Source organism: Equus przewalskii, chromosome 19, assembly GCF_037783145.1.
Source record: "Equus przewalskii isolate Varuska chromosome 19, EquPr2, whole genome shotgun sequence".
NCBI lineage: Eukaryota > Metazoa > Chordata > Mammalia > Perissodactyla > Equidae > Equus > Equus przewalskii.
The window spans coordinates 49,908,652-49,924,425 of record NC_091849.1 but is presented as its reverse complement, the minus strand read 5'-3'; the positions used below and the strand labels follow the sequence as shown (position 1 = coordinate 49,924,425).

General features: G+C 40.8%; 1 protein-coding gene across 3 annotated transcripts in view; it reads left to right on the top strand.

Moving 5' to 3' along the window:
* The window catches only part of PKHD1 (PKHD1 ciliary IPT domain containing fibrocystin/polyductin), a 414,808-nt gene that overhangs the window by 158,401 nt on the left and 240,633 nt on the right, over positions 1–15,774 (top strand). For all 3 annotated transcript variants that reach the window (XR_011529807.1, XM_070584791.1, XM_070584792.1), the window contains exons 38-41: positions 7,927–8,137; positions 8,544–8,701; positions 11,035–11,226; positions 14,197–14,322. Coding sequence is in view for 2 of the 3 variants with exons in the window: in XM_070584791.1 (XP_070440892.1) it covers positions 7,927–8,137; positions 8,544–8,701; positions 11,035–11,226; positions 14,197–14,322 (687 nt within the window). In the remaining variant the exon portion in view is untranslated. The remainder of the gene's footprint in view (positions 1–7,926; positions 8,138–8,543; positions 8,702–11,034; positions 11,227–14,196; positions 14,323–15,774) is intronic.

The following is a 15,774-nucleotide window of genomic DNA, read 5'->3' as shown; positions in this document are numbered from 1 at the left end:
GATATCACAGCAAGTGGTTCTCAAGGGCAGAGGGAAATGATATGTGAAAAATGCCCCCATTCCATCTCTTTGGTCTGCCAGATAGTCTTGTGTTCATGCTGATGTCACAGTCTTCTCTTCTAAAGTACAGTAAATTGGATTGCCTCCAATTCACCAGTAGTTTGAGTTCAAAGAATTCCCTTCTAAGTTGGTTGTTTAGAAATTGGAATACATTTGTCTCAAAGAAATGCTGGTAAACCTTATGGCTAAGGACCTAGGTGAGCCCTCAACAGTTTTTTTACCTGAGTATCCTTTCTGTCTAATGCTAATGGGAGTATAGCAGCTGACCACTGTGTTTAAGAATAATTGTGTGGGACAGTAGGTCTGTTTCCAACATGGGACACAAGGGGCACATCTCTCTCCATTTGGGCTCTACTATCTCATTCTTTTCTTGTTGAGTACTAGTAACAGAAGATGCTCTCAGTCTCGCTGCCCTGAGAATGGCTTCTCAGAGGAGACACAATGGCCTGGCACAATGTGGGTTCTGGGAGCAGAGGGAGCCAGCTTAGATGCAAGATGGTGTACTCAACAGGAGTCCATTACTTATCACCTCCTACTGTTGCTAGGGATAGTAGATGATCAGGGCCACGTGCTGGAGGGAGGGAGGGGGAAATGAGAAACAGTAGAAGGGCAGGGTTTTCTTTCCATCCCTTTCCTCTCAAAGCTCAGATCCTGCTACTATACACCTGCCTCATGCTGGTGGATGGATGAAATGAACAGTGGGCAACAGGGCTCAAATACAAGAAATGCTGAGGTGGGGAGGTGTGATCAGACCTTAAAAATAACAAAAAAGAGCAAGGAGATGAGGAGGAATGAGTCCTCAAACAGTTGCCTGGAGGAATAGGACTTTGTCTCCTCTGCATTATTTTGTTTAATTATGAATAAATGTGTATCTTCATCTTTTGGTTTTCTTCCTTCTTCTGCTCCTCTTAGGTTTCTCCTCATCTACCAAACCTTTGATTGACTATGTGCCCATGGGTTTGGTCTTGGGTATTCTTCGTTAATAACTATGTCCTTTCTCCCAAGTAACCCTACCCACTCCCATGGATTAACCTCTATTTATATATTTCTTTATGAATCTAGCCTCAGATGTCTCCTCTGAGCCCTAGACTCAAGTTTTCACTTGGATATTCTCTTTAACATCTAAAATGTAACTTGTCTAGGGGCTGGCCCAGTGGCGCAGCGGTTAAGTGTGCATGTTCCACTTTGGCAGCCCGGGGTTCGCCGTTCAAATACCAGGTGCGGACATGGCACTGCTTGGCAAGCCATACTGTGGTAGGCATCCCACATATAAAGTAGAGGAAGATGGGCATGGATGTTAGCTCAAGGCCGGTCTTCCTCAGCAAAAAGAGGAAGATTGGCAGATGTTAGCTCAGGGCTAGTCTTCCTCAAAGAAAAAAAAATGTAACTTGTCTAAATGGTCATCTAAAGCTTTATATGTCTAAAACTGAATACCACTAGAATATAAACTACATGTGGGCAGGGGATTTTTGACTGTTTTCTCGCTACTGTATTCCCAAGACCTAGAACAGCACATGGCCCGTAGCACATAGTAGGTGCTCAATAAATACTTCTTGAATGTATTTATTATCTTCTTACCCTGTTTGGGTAAATGTCCCTGTTTATCTACCAACTTGCATCAGCTGTGGGCCAGTGAGGCATGAACATCTTCTCTCTTACTTTTAGAGCCAGTCACGCAGTCCACTTGATTCTCCAAAAGATATCTCAAAGTTTTATACTTCTCTCCAGATACACTGCCTATCTCTTATTCAAAACTCCAAAGCTTCTTGTCTGAACTATTACATTAGCCTTTTACATACTGCAGGAGCCAGCTAGTGGTTAAGATTCGGCGCTATCACTCCTATGGCCAGGGTTCATGTCCCGATTAAGGAACCATACCATCCGTCTGTCGGTTGTCACACTGTGGCGGCTGCGTGTTGCTGTGATACTGAAAGCTCTGCCACTGGGATTCAAATACCATCAGGGTCACAGGAGCACCTGGCTGGTGCTCTGTGGTATTCAGCAGAGCTTCCAGACTAAGACAGACTAGGAAGAAAGACCTGACCACCCACTTCTTAAAAAATTGGTCATGAAACCCCTGTGAATATCGATGGAGCATTGTCTGATAGAGTACAGGGCGATGAAAGGATGGTGCAAAAAGGGACAGGGTTTCCCTCTGCTGTACACAGGGGCACTAGGAGAATCCATGACACTAGCAACAACAAAAATACTGCAGTAGCCTTCCACATAGTCTTCTTACTTTCATTCACTTTACTGCGATCTGTTCTTCGTACAACACCCAGGGTTTTGATGTAACTATTCTGAATAAGATTCAAGGCCTTTAAAACAGGCCAGCAAGGTCCCACATCATTTTGCCCAGTCACACCATTCCATCTCATTCATCTTGCTCCAGAATCTCTGATCTCCATTTAGTTCCTAGAACACGTCAAGCTCACTCTTACGCCACTGGCTGCCTCTTGCTCATCTCAGGACTTGACCCAGATTTTTCTCTCATCTTCCCCAATGTGCAGTAAGTACATTTTCTCCCTTAGGATTCTCTCCCCTCTGTGTGACACGTGTACTTACAGGCTTAAACTATTGCTAGTCTCACAACAGTATGCTTTCTTAGTTACCATTCCAAATATTCCTTTGGTGGTTTCCAAATCTCTTTTGGGGTAAACTCTAAGTTCTTTGGGAGGACCTGCGAGGCCCTTTCTAGGTGGGTCCCTCTCACCTTTTCAGCTGCAGTTTCACTGACTCATAAGGTCCCGGCCCTTCGGTATCCCTGCATTCTGGCCATGCCACGTGTATAGCAGTTACTTGAATATGTCATGTTGTCCCACACCGTTGTATACGCTGTTGCTTTTGCCTAGAGCACTCTGCCCATTTGGTCATCTGGCCCACTGTGGCTTATCCCTCAAGACCCAACTCAGTTGTCACCTCTCAGAAACAGCCCCTCCCTCCGTGAGAGTGAGGTGCTCCATGTCTGATCACTGGCAGACCCTGGATATCCTTCTGTCTTAACACTTAATAGGGTGCATTTATGATTTTTGTTTGTCCATTTCCTGTACTCATCATGGACCCTGGAGGACAGGGACTATGTTCCCTTTATGTCTGTGTTTCCAATGCTTGAGAAATGTTCATGTACACAGAAGAAAAGATAGCATTCATGGTTTTGCTATGGATAAGGGTGAAGCTGCGTGCAGAAATAAGGGGGAAATAAATTGTATATATTTGAGAAAAATATTTATAGTTCTTTTCTGAGTTCTTTATATTTCTATTCTGATGTGAACGTTATTTTAATGAAATGATTCCTTCCTTCCTTTCTCTCTCTTTCTTTCTACTGATTTGGAAAGGTCTTGGCAGTTATTCACTTGGAATAAAGATTCAAGTCCTACAAAACAAACAGAGGACAATTAGTGATTTTAAAGTGTGTTAACCCACAAAGATTATTTTCTTTCTCTCCATGCCCATTTGGCAAGATGGTTCTCTGGGACTGTGTAATTATGGATGAATGGCGCTGAAATGCTTGAACAATAATTTGTAGGAAATACAATTATGGGTAGAAGTCATTAGTGGGAGTAAATGAACAGTTTGTTGGTTAACAGGTCAATGTTGAAAGCCCAAAGTGGTTAAACATTGTATTAAATTACAAGTTAAGAGCATAGCCCTTTTTCATTTAAGCGCATTCATAAATTATTGAGCTTTTTAAACTGTATTTTTACATGTTTTTTGATTCGTGGCATAGAAAGGAAGGGAGCTGCCCAACCTGGGTTTCTTAAGAGTTCTGTGAAGTGAAGTGTGTGCAATGGTTTCTTCATCAGAGAAGTCGGTCGCTCCATGTTCTGTGGCATTAAGTAATATTTATAAAGTAAAGAATATAACTTTTTGACTATCAAAGCTAATTGGATATAGTCAATATATAATTATTTCCAGAAGCCAGGAATTTCATTATGTGTCCACTTCTTTGGTTCTGAATTCAGAAGACCCCGTTTCAGAACTTACTGCTGACATTTTACTACTGTGCAATATTGTCCTTGTAGTATCTTAGCTTCCTAATTTGTACAATTTGTTAAAAGACAAAGAGAAACCCAACAGAAAACATACAATTCTTTCTTCAGAGTAAAACTATTTACCATAGGTTGGGTTTATTCTAACTTCTTAATAAAGTTTTATGTTGTTTTTACTGCTTTTTACATATTGAATGTTATATATTCCTTTAGGTATATATCTGATGGGTGCTTACAAGTAGTTGTCCAGAAGAAAATATCCAAAATAGTTAATTTAAATCCTTATGAACTGAATGCTAATTGTGAGCCTTGGACTGTGTTAGGAATTCTGATGTATGTGAAGGAAGCATAAGACAGCGGCCCTGTGTTCAAGGTGCTGACTGTTGACGAGGGGAGATAAGACGTATGCCCTGTAATAATTACAGAATCACTTAGTACTGAACTATATGCTGCGGACTATAGGTTTTACCTCACATCTTCCCAGGCCTCCCTGAACCTGCTCAGCCTATGGATATTTCAGTAGCGATAACAAAAATTTTACAGCCCACTTCCCGCAACTCCCGCACAACCTCCAACTCTTTCCAGCATTCCTGTCTGCTTGTTATAGGTGTTCTCATGACACACTTCATTTGAGTTCATCAACCAGTCTATCTGCCGCAGTCACCATGAGGCTTCTGTCATGCACTTTTCCTCCTATGTTGGTTTTCTTGGTCATTGTACCCTGCCACCCCTGCTCATGGTACCTGCCATGAGAATACCAACACATGGATGCCAAGGGTTTAGACTTCCATTGCTGCCCAGGGGGTCAAACCCCTAGGTGTGGGAGTGTGCTGTGTTCCATGATGAAGTGTGGTGACCGCCTCTCTCTGCCACTTGGAGTCCCACCTGAACATCTGGATGCCAGAACTTTGGGGTGCTTGTTTCTTCATGTCTCGGTCATGATTTTTCTCATTCAGTACATATTTATTGAACACCTATTATATACCAGACATTGATAGGCATTGGTGCTATGATGGTGAGCAAATATAGGTATAATTCCTGCTGTCATGTTTAATAGGGAGAGAGAGAATGACAGTAACAGAGTGTGCAGTGTGTTAAGCACTAGTAAGGAGAGGGACATAGTAATGCAACAGATTATGATACAGGTTTGACCTAGTTAGGAGTTCTCAGAGGCTTTTCTGAGGAATCAAATGGAACATCATTCTGAAGAATGAGGCAGAGTGAGTAGATGAGAGAATCCCAGGCAGGGGAGCGTCAGGTACAAAAGCCATCTGAGAGTTCCTTCAGGTTCTTTCCTCAGGTTCAGTCACGGGTCCATGTGGTCAGGAGAGAGGACTCATATTGGAGACAGACCCCATGCCACCTCCATCATCCTCTTTTTCTCCCATCTGCTCCTTTGTGTAGGCTTATTCTCCTATGCAAAGCAGCACAAACAAATGGCCCGCAAACTAGCCAGGAATGCTTGGGCATGCCTAAGACCCGGATGTACACAGACCTTTAGCTCAGGTAAAAATCCCATATCACTACAAGATGGATGGGAGGGGGTGGACATCAGCATGGGCTGAAGTGCTCCCTGAAATCCAGCGGAAGAGGTGGAGCTCAAGCTGCGTTTTGGAAGAATAGTTGAGGGGAAGAAGGCCCAGCACACAGATGGCAGGGACAGAATGGGCAAAGGGATAGACGTAGGAATGATCCTGTTAAAAGACAAGAGACAAAGAGACGGGGCTTCCTGGGATGGAGAGTTTATTAAGGATTCCAAGACCATAAAGTAGAGTCAGATAATGGAGTGTCTTGAAAGTCAGGAAGGGAATTTGTTTCTGACTACAGTAGGAAGATACTGCAGGTTAATGAAAAAGAAGGGATGTAATTAAAATAACATAGCAAAGTTTAAAAGAAAGAACAACGCAGAATGGTCAGAAGAATAAAATCTGTTTGCAGGGGGTCTAGCTCAAGTGATTATTAAAATTATTTTGGCATTCTTGGGTTTGAGATGGTAATAACTCATCCGATTGTCAATATCTGCTATGTTGCTAGAAATATGAGGCTGGCCCTCATGAAACAGCGAAGCTTGATGTTTTAGTCATACACACAGAGGTGTTATTTTTGCAAGGAAATGAATAAATTATGAGATAATTTTACTGCTTTCTAGAGGCTCTGTCAACATTTGAAAGGACATAAGATTAGGTTAACAGTTAAAAACTCACTCCAAAGATTCTCTGTGATTTTTTTCATTCATTCAGGCTTGACTGTTATGTGTAAGAATGTTTAGTTGAGAAATTTCTTTGTTGTCCCTACTCTTGGTTCTGCCACATGTAGCTTGCATGTTGGTAGTACATAGTAGGTGTTTGTTGCATATTGATTGAGAATTGTGAATCATTGATCACAGAATTTAATAGCATTTTGTCTTTTGTAAACATTTTCTATGCTTCATAGAGGTTTTCTCCGTGTAGACATTCAAGAAGGGATCATAGAAATTCACATATATATGCATGTACATATAAATAGACTTTATTTCATTTTTTTGTTCCCAAAGGTTAAAACGTACAAATAAGGAATAAAATTAAAATTATTTTCTTTTGGCATGATTTATGTCTTAATTTTCACCTGCCCTATAATTAGAAATTTTGAACTCTGTAAATTTTTTTAAGATAAAATTATTGCCCAAGTAAACTTCAGAAATTACATCATTAACCCAGAGACCTTTCTAAGCCTGGAACAACATTATTGGTACAAGTGCCCGCACACACAGAGACAAATAAATAAAGAGGGAAGTTTAAAATAATTTGAAAATGATTTATTGTCGGCCACCTCTGCAGTTAGACATTCGAGTATTATTACTCTACTTCAGCCCAACAAGGGAGGACAGTAAGTGGCTGTGGGCTAAAGGTAAATTATGATCTATTGCAAAAGAGGAAGGAAATGTACTGAGGAAAGAAGAAGGAGTTGGGAGTAAGCCATGTGTTTTCTGAAGTATTGCTTCAGATAATGGCTTGAAAAAAATCTTTGCCTTGACTCTTGCGGGAAAAGCCAGAGTAAACTGTGAGACCATCTACCTTCTTGAATCTTTGACAGTTAAGGGGTAATGTACTATATGGGGAAGATGAGATGGATGCACTGGAGCCTAATACAAACCAAGATATCTAAACCCTTCTTTAACTTTGCTTAGCAGTCCTAACTTGAATACACCCAATTTTAGAGTTTAAAGGGATCATTTAATACACCAAGATTTAGCACAATGAATCAGGGAAAATTTTGATTTTGGACTCTACTAACCCTATATGTAAAGTGAGTTGAAGTCTTCAGATTAGAAATTTGTTATGGACTTCTGTATCAGAAAGTCTAATAGCCATTTGTTTATATTTGAAATAAGAAAGAAGTGGCAAAATTTGATCCTCAAAGTACAGTGTGATGCAGGGAAGGAAGAGAAAAGACTAAAATATATTGAAGATCTATCATGTGGCGAGGTCCAAGCTAGATGTTTCATAAATATTATCTCATTTAATCCTCCTAAAGCTCTATGGGGAAAGGCCTTGCTACTTGTGCTTTGTAATAGAGGAAACTGAAGCCTACTCTTGAATATATCACCCAAAAGAATATGGTTAGAATATGACAAAACTGATTCAATTGTGAGCTTCGTCTGACTCCAATTCCAGTGTTTTTCATGTTACGCCATGTTCAATCCTGCGTTATTTGCACCATATGACAGATGAGAAAACTAACATCCAAAAGAGTGAAGGCATTGGAGGCATTGGTGCTTATCAAGCCTGAAGCTTGCTTTCCCAGATTCTTCTTTCACGGAATTCTTTGGCTAAATAATATCACATTTATTATTAACTACTGAAATGTCTAAAGGCAAGTTTCCCTTGGACTGCTTTAGGTTTGCTACCAGAAGTAATGGTCACCCATCTTCGAGCAGCTGCCTATGCCCGGGACACAGTGTTGGCTCTGGAAGATGCTGTAGATTGGCACCCTGGGGATGAAGTTGTCATCATCAGTGGAATAGGTGTAGCAGGTGCCAAACCCATGGAAGAGATTGTCATTGTGGAAACTGTGCACAATGCAGACCTCCATCTGAGGTCACCCTTGAGGTACTGTATGTCAGCTCGGTTCCGTTTAGATGGAAGAAGATGAGGTCTTGACTGCATTGGTGTCTGTACAGTTGTTTGTCTTTCAATGACTTATTTTCACATTAGGTAATGCCAGACATGATGACAAGAAAATCACGAGGCATGAAATATTTTGAAGATTTAGCCTTCTTAAATAGGCTTTTTTTGTAAGGCTCTATAACTTCCGTCTTACAGTAGGTGGTCAGTGCAATAGTCTGCATTGTTCTTAATTTTCACATCCTTGTGCCCATAGTCTACTCTTCTGTATCTGAGGTTATAAAGGAATAGACCCCCAAATGGTGAATTACGCCAGTCTGGTGGCTCGCTATTCCCAATAAGATTCAGAGTGATATCTTCAGATGTATCTTTTTCTTTTTCTTCTTTTCAGGTATTCTCACAACTTCACTGAGAATTGGGTGGCTGGAGAGCACCATATTTTAAAGGTCATGGTGGTCCTGCTCAGCAGGAATATTACCATACGAGGAAATCTCACTAATGAGAGGATGAAGCTCCTTGCGTCATGCCAGGAGGCCAGTGCTTCAGAAGGTAGACAAATGTTTTGTTCGGAAGTCCAATGAGTAAAAAAGAACATTCTTACTGTCAAATGATATGTGGTTTTGTCGACTTATTTCAAAAGACAAAAACCCTTAATCTTTGCATGTCCATAATACTCCATAGTTTTCAGAATGCTCTTGATAAATTGTCATTTCATCTCCTGCCCTCAACAGCCTTGTGAAAGAGATAGACAATAGTATCCACTTGAGAAATTAATTATTTCTCTGGGGAAAAAAATTTCCTGTTAAATAATTAAATCTAGAGAGTTGAATTAAATTTCCACGTTAGAGGTTATAAAGAAGACTTAACTCGAATTCCAAGCCCCTTCTAAAATTCTCAGGAAAGCTGTTTAATGTCGGCGTCACCAACACAGGCAGCACATTCTTACTGACTAGTAGGGCTCTTGCCTCCTCCCCAACCCCCACTTTTGGAGTTTGTTGTCTGAATGAACCACCACATACTTTATGTAAGTGGTTGGAAAAGTCAATTTATCTTCTAGAAGAATAACAGGCACTGACTCACACTGATGTGCCTATTAAACATCTATTTCAGGGATGGTTAGTTTAGTAGGTTATGTTTTGGTTTCCCAGGCTGTAGATTATGAGGCTTTCACATGTTGTGAAGACATCATTTGTCAACTTTGGTCCAGGACGGTGTGGGTGTCAAGGATGACTCCCAGGCATGAGCTCTGGATAGATGATGAGGCTATTTATTGAGATGGGAAGAGGAACACGTTTTGGAGTGGGAAGTGGAGATCCTGAGCTTAATTTTGTAGATGTTTAGACTGAGATGCCAGGCCAGCATCTGAGTAGAGATGTCTGGTAGTGTTTGGAGCCTGGAAGAAGTGTCAAGGCCGGAGTTAAAGATTTGAGTCATGTCTACATAGATTCATGGGGGTATAATGTTGGGATATGGTTGGGTGAGAGAGACCTTGTCCCCACCCCCACCACCCCAGTCATCTAGCTCACAAATATGTCATTCTGAAAAATATTTTGATACAGTGGGTTCGAATCCAGTTACTACCAACTTTAACAACTCTGCTGAAATGAGATCTTCATTCTATTCAAACTCTTCTGGTAATTCTCATACAGGTATTCTGAGATCATATTGTACAAAACATTGCATTTGATCATGCTGCAAGTAAGATCACGCTTCTAGGTTCAGGCCATTATAAATCTGTGAGCTCCTAATGGAAAAAAATCCCTGATTTCAACACAACTCTTAAATGTTATTATAAAATTCTCAAAAAAACCCCAAATTCATAGCCTTTCTTTAAAAAAATAATATGTCATTCACCCCTTCTTTGTGTGGTGCCGAAGTGTGGGAATGAGGTAGCCAAATACAATAAGACAGAGGCCCGGCCACTCAAAAATATTATGGATCACTGGCATAAATAATCAAAATTATGAGAAAGCATACAAATATAAAACACCTCTTCATTTACCCCTTATATATTTATTCTCTGAATATGAGCAAATGACTGGACTCTGAAATTTATTGTTGGTTATTTACTGTGGAATGATACATCATTTTGTGTTAGTGGCACTTCTTTGGTTTATTAACATGGATAAGAAAGAATTAATTCAGGAGATAATTTCTTCTCCATTCTGAGGTTAGTTTACACCACCAAATGCCATGTGTCAACAGAAAGTGTCTGTTTTGGTTTCCCAGGCTGTAGATTATGAGGCTTTCACATGTTGTGAAGTCACAACTCTCTGTAGCTATAGGAGTTGTGTGCATTATGTTCATGCAGTTTTCTATCCTTGCTGTGGGTACGGCTGGGAAGGAGGTGTTGGTGGGGGCTGCTCAGTGACTTCTCTGGAGCCTTTTGCCATTTCTGCAGTGGCATTATTGCTGACTTCCTAACCCATAAAGCAGCAAAGCAAAGGGGAAGCCCCATTGGACAGCTTAAGTCTTAAGAGCGCTGTGTTTACATTCAGGGCTCCCGTCTCTTCTCTATAATTATTAACCGCGAGAAGGTCGTTTTGTTGCACGCTGCCTCCGGGGGATCTTTTGGATTGAAATAAGCATCTATTTAGGTTGGGTTTGTGGGGTATAGTTAGCCTCTTTGTGATGGTAATTAAGGTGATTGATTTGGGGGCTTCTGGAAATAGTAGAATGAAGGCAACTTTGTGTCCTAGTTATCAGATGTTTTAATTAATAATCCAAAGAGGAGAATCAAAGTAAAAGGGAAGTAAGATTATTAAATGAAATAAACAATAATGGTTTGTCATTTGTGTGAACAGTGCCTTTCAAACTGGGAGATTTGTCTAGAAGCATGTTACACGTGCTTCAGGTCCCCCTGAGTTCGTTCTGTATTTCAGGTAATTTGCAGAATTGTTTATATTCCAAGAGTGAGAAGATGCTGGGATCCAGAGATTTGGGGGCCAGGCTCATCGTCCAGTCCTTACCGGGGGAGCCCAGCCGAGTCCAGCTGAAGGGTGTGCTCTTCCGGGAGTTGGGGCAAGCCTTCCGTAAGCATCTGAGCTCGCTGACTCTGGTGGGAGCCATGAGAGGTAAGTGGGTCCAGGCCTATGGCTTCTCAGTTTTCTTTCTTCTTCCATGTTCAAGGCACTACGTGTAGGGAATCGTGCTAGGTGATTATGTAGGACATGGGGGTTCAGAGATGGGTAATTATACTCTAGATTAGTGGTTCTCAAACTTCAGTATGCTTAAAAAGTCGCTTGGGGAGCTTATTAAATTCAGAGTTATAGACCCTGCCCTGACAAATTCTAGTCTAAGGTAGGCCTAGGTGTCTGAATTTTTAACAAGCAAACTTCATGATTCTGGAGCAAGTAGTCTGAAGAGCACACTTCGAGAAACGTCACTATAGGTACAACAAATGTGGATGGAACCACACAAATCCACGTTTTGATTCCTGCCTCTACCATTTACTAGCTTTGTGACTACAGGCAAATTGACAGTGAATAGTACACAGCAATGTCATGGGAGTCCAGGCACAGCGGAGAGCACTTCTATGTGAAGTTGTCCTAACTCAGAGGAATCTTCTGTCTGGGAAAATGGGGGAGAATGGGCTGAGAACTAGACACTTTTCCTGGCAACACGGACTAGGCAGAGTGTGCGGATCTTGGCCAGAGCTGAAGAGATAGGATGGGAGTAGGAAACATCTAGTGTAGGTGAGAACAACTAAGTAACAAACAAGATCAGAACCAGAAATGAACATGATCAGATGTGCTGTAAAGGTTCTGAAAGCAAAGTTGGAGAGACACAGAAGCATCCAGGCAAAGATCCAGTACCAGAGGCTGACATGCGGAGAGTCAGAGAATTGGGGTCCAGGTGCTAGGTAATGAGGACAGCAGCTCCATTTGTCAGTCATCCTCTCCATCCCTCCACAACTCCAACACCCACACAGTCAAGCTTTGCCTTCCTAGAAAGGGGTGGAGCTCCAGGGGTGATGCCTGACAAAGGATATCAGGGCGCACTTGGTTCAGGTGGGCATGAGAGATGCTAGGATTTCAACAGGTAATGACAGAGTAATCCTGAGGTCATTGAGAGCAGGATCCTGGCTCGCCAGCTGCAGCATCGTTTTCTCATTTCAAATCATTTGCATGCCAAGGATGTCTATTTATCCCAATTTTCCACATCTCTTCTCCATTATTTATTTTTGACATTCATTTAGGAGGATGGTTCCTAACATGGCTCCTTGCCTGGTGTATTGGGACGATTATACCTTTGTGCCCTTTTCTCTAGTTCTTTGGGCTCTTGATGCCTATAGTGCTGCATAGTATTTGATGTGGGGGCCAGCTCCAGTATAAGTGAGGGCAGCAGTCACATATAAGTTATCCATTGAACATAATCAAAATCCACTTTGCTCAAAATTGCTTAATCTGCCTCCTGCAATCTCTGCTTTAGAGTAGCTGCACTTTTATCTATTGTTATGTATTTTTATATGCAAAAAGATTCAGTGCTTAAAAAAAAGTTTGAAAACCACTAAGTTAACACATTATTTCCTGTAGGTGTCTGTTAAAACGCAAATGTGTTTCTTGGGAGGGGGTAACACATTAACCCAGAGGTTAGAAACTTCTGGCATGCTTGCCAAAGAATCTTTTATTGTTTCATGCCCTGAAGGCCCTTGTACCCTGTGTGGCCAATTGCCTGCAGCCACAGGAGTTGGGGGATGTTGGAATCTTTGGTACTTTTAAAGATTTACCAATCCCTGAACTCAACTCATAATAGCTCTATGAACACGTTAATACTTATTGATTGCTCAGATGGCAGGCATATACTGATGGAGTGATGTGATGGAGATTTGGAGTCAGGAAAAGTCTTCAGTAGGCAAAATTTCCTCCAGAAGTAGTTATGGATGGGTTAATTTATTGGGGTGGATCCTTGGTGAGTAATGTGAGGACACCCATTACTAAGGGAGTTAAGATCAAGGCGAATGTGGAGTCCCAGTATCTATGATGACATTATAGTTGAGAATTTTCTGGATAGTCCAAATTTCAGTCAAATTATTCCACAAACCAAAGCAATTTTTCCTGTACTCCAAACGTTTGACAACCATACAATATCTCTCATTACCTAGAGATAACACAAATCTCCTGTTTCAGGATTTATCATTTGATTATCCAAATAATAAATTTTAATTATTTTAGGGTAAGTTTCTTACACTTGTGAAGTGCAGAATTTACTTAGTTTTCTTCATCTTTATATCTCCTGCACAGTGCACAATTCCTGAAATGTATAGTTGATACTCAGTAAATATTTATTCACTGACTGATCCAGTCCACATAACTTGATTTCCGGGGTCATAAAATATGCCTCTGGAACCGGTGCAATGATTTTTCTAAATGTCAGTTCCTTTTAGCAGAGTGTACTTAGTAGAAAGAGTACTTAATAGTAGAGGGTACATCCCTTTAGTTTCATAAACCCACCATTTTAAAAAATAAGAGTTATGATCCTCAGGTCAGCATCTGACTTTGCTTACAATTTGGAATAAGAATGTCTGGCTGGCTTGGGCCAAGAATATTATTGCCTGGCAAGTTAAAAGTATTATTTCACAACTCAAGAAATAATGACTACATCTCCTCATGCAAGATGTAATTTTCAAAGGTCAGGTTTGGTCCCTAAGCAGCTCTCTTCTCATTGTCCTTAACTTCTGTCTAGCTGCTGACTGCCATGTTGTGATGAGAGTTGACACTAGCGATAGCGGCCAATTGGAGATCTTGACAGCCATGCATTCTTCTGTGGTTTGGCCATACTGTCTCTTTCCTCAGGTGGTTTCCTTTTCTAGCACTTGACCCTTGGATTCCGCCCTGCTTATCTTTGGTATCTTTGAGGCGCATTGGTCTGAGTTGCCCATTTTCTTGATTTGGTTTCTGCTTCCCGCTCTTAATTTCCTGAGTTTCATTGTAGTGTGGGGAAGTGTTCTTAGTTATATTAGAGCTTGCTTTGGAGATGATCAACAGGATCTGAAGAGCCTTCGAGACTCACTTCAAGGTTTTACCTCACTCTCTCCTATTCAGATTCCTACCTACAGGGTTGCACAGTGTGGGGCTCCTTCAGTCGAGGCCTCAGCATGTCCAGGACCTTGGGCCTGAAGGTGACCAGTAACGTGTTCTATAATATTTTAGGCCATGCACTGTTAGTGGGTAAGTGACGAGCTTGTTTAATTTTTCCATTCTTGAGTAGAATACATAGTTTTTAAAAAGGAATTGTCTCAAAATTTGAATTCCCAATGTATGAAAACCTTAGCCTCTGTTCATTAGGAATAGGCCATAGTTAAAAATTCTGCATTTAAATTTAGTCATCACTGATTAGCTTACCAAACTTTACCGACAAGAAATTGATCTTTGAAGGGTGACATTTGAGTTCAGGTTAAATAAATATACAATGAGAGGTTTTGAAATTTATGGTCAGCAATTTTCACAGTAATTCAAAGTCACATAAGTATGTCTTTGTACAGTCTCACAGATTGTCAAACCTGGGTATTTGCTAAGTAGTTTAAAATCTTGAGTTCTGTTCTTAGCTGCTCCTGTGGCTTGCTGAAGAAGTCCATGTGTCAGAATCTTCTAATTGGTCACCTGTTATTTACTTCTGTCTTCTAAATTTCATTCCTCTTGTAGAACCCAGAATTATCCTTAAAAATCTCAAATTTCATCATATCGCTCCTTTTCTTAAAACTCCTTAAAAGTTTCTTGTTGTTCTTAGAATACAAATTTCTTAACCTGATTAAAAGACTCCTTCAGAGATTTTGCCTTTATTAACCTTTGTAAACTTGTCTTGCTCTGTCTCCCTTTGCACTCTAGCTATACTGACTTATTTAATTTTAATTCTTTCAAAAGACTACACTTTCTCCTGCCTCAGGACCTTTGCACAATCTCTTGGCCTCTATTCAAACCACTCACTCTTCCCCCATAAGATTCTCTCCCCCACACTCCCAAGTCAACTTCATCTGTTAAACTTTTTTAGCACCAATTGCTTTAAAGCATCATTGCTTTAAAGTTATATATGATGTTTCTGATCATCTGATTAACGTCTGTTTTTACCACCAGATTTTGTGTGAACACTGTTTCCTTAGCGTTTAGTGCATTAACTAGTGCACTGTAGGTATATTTGTTGAAAGAAATGAATGAATTAATGAACACAGGCTCTTTGGTTATATCAGAATAGAAAAGCAAGTCAGAGGTTTTCACTGAAAGTAAGACTATAACTGTATTTGTTAAATGGTGTTTTGTATTTCAATTAATTCTGTGACATTGTCGGTGGGTAAATGTACGTGTTCCTCTAAGAACGATCTGTTGAGATAAAAACTATAAAGGTTCTAGTGCTAAGAGGGAATCTGTTTAGTGAGAAAATACATATCATATGAACTTGCTTTAAAACAAACTCCAGGGGCCAGCCCCGTGGCCGAGTGGTTAAGTTGGCGGACTCTGCTTCTACGGCCCAGGGTTTTGCCGGTTCGGATCTTGCACGCGGACACGGCACCGCTCATCAAGCCATGCTGGGGCAGCGTCCCACATGCCACAACTAGAAGGACCTACACCTAGGATATACAACTATGTACTGGGGGGCTTTGGGGAGAAGGAAAAAAAAAGATTGAC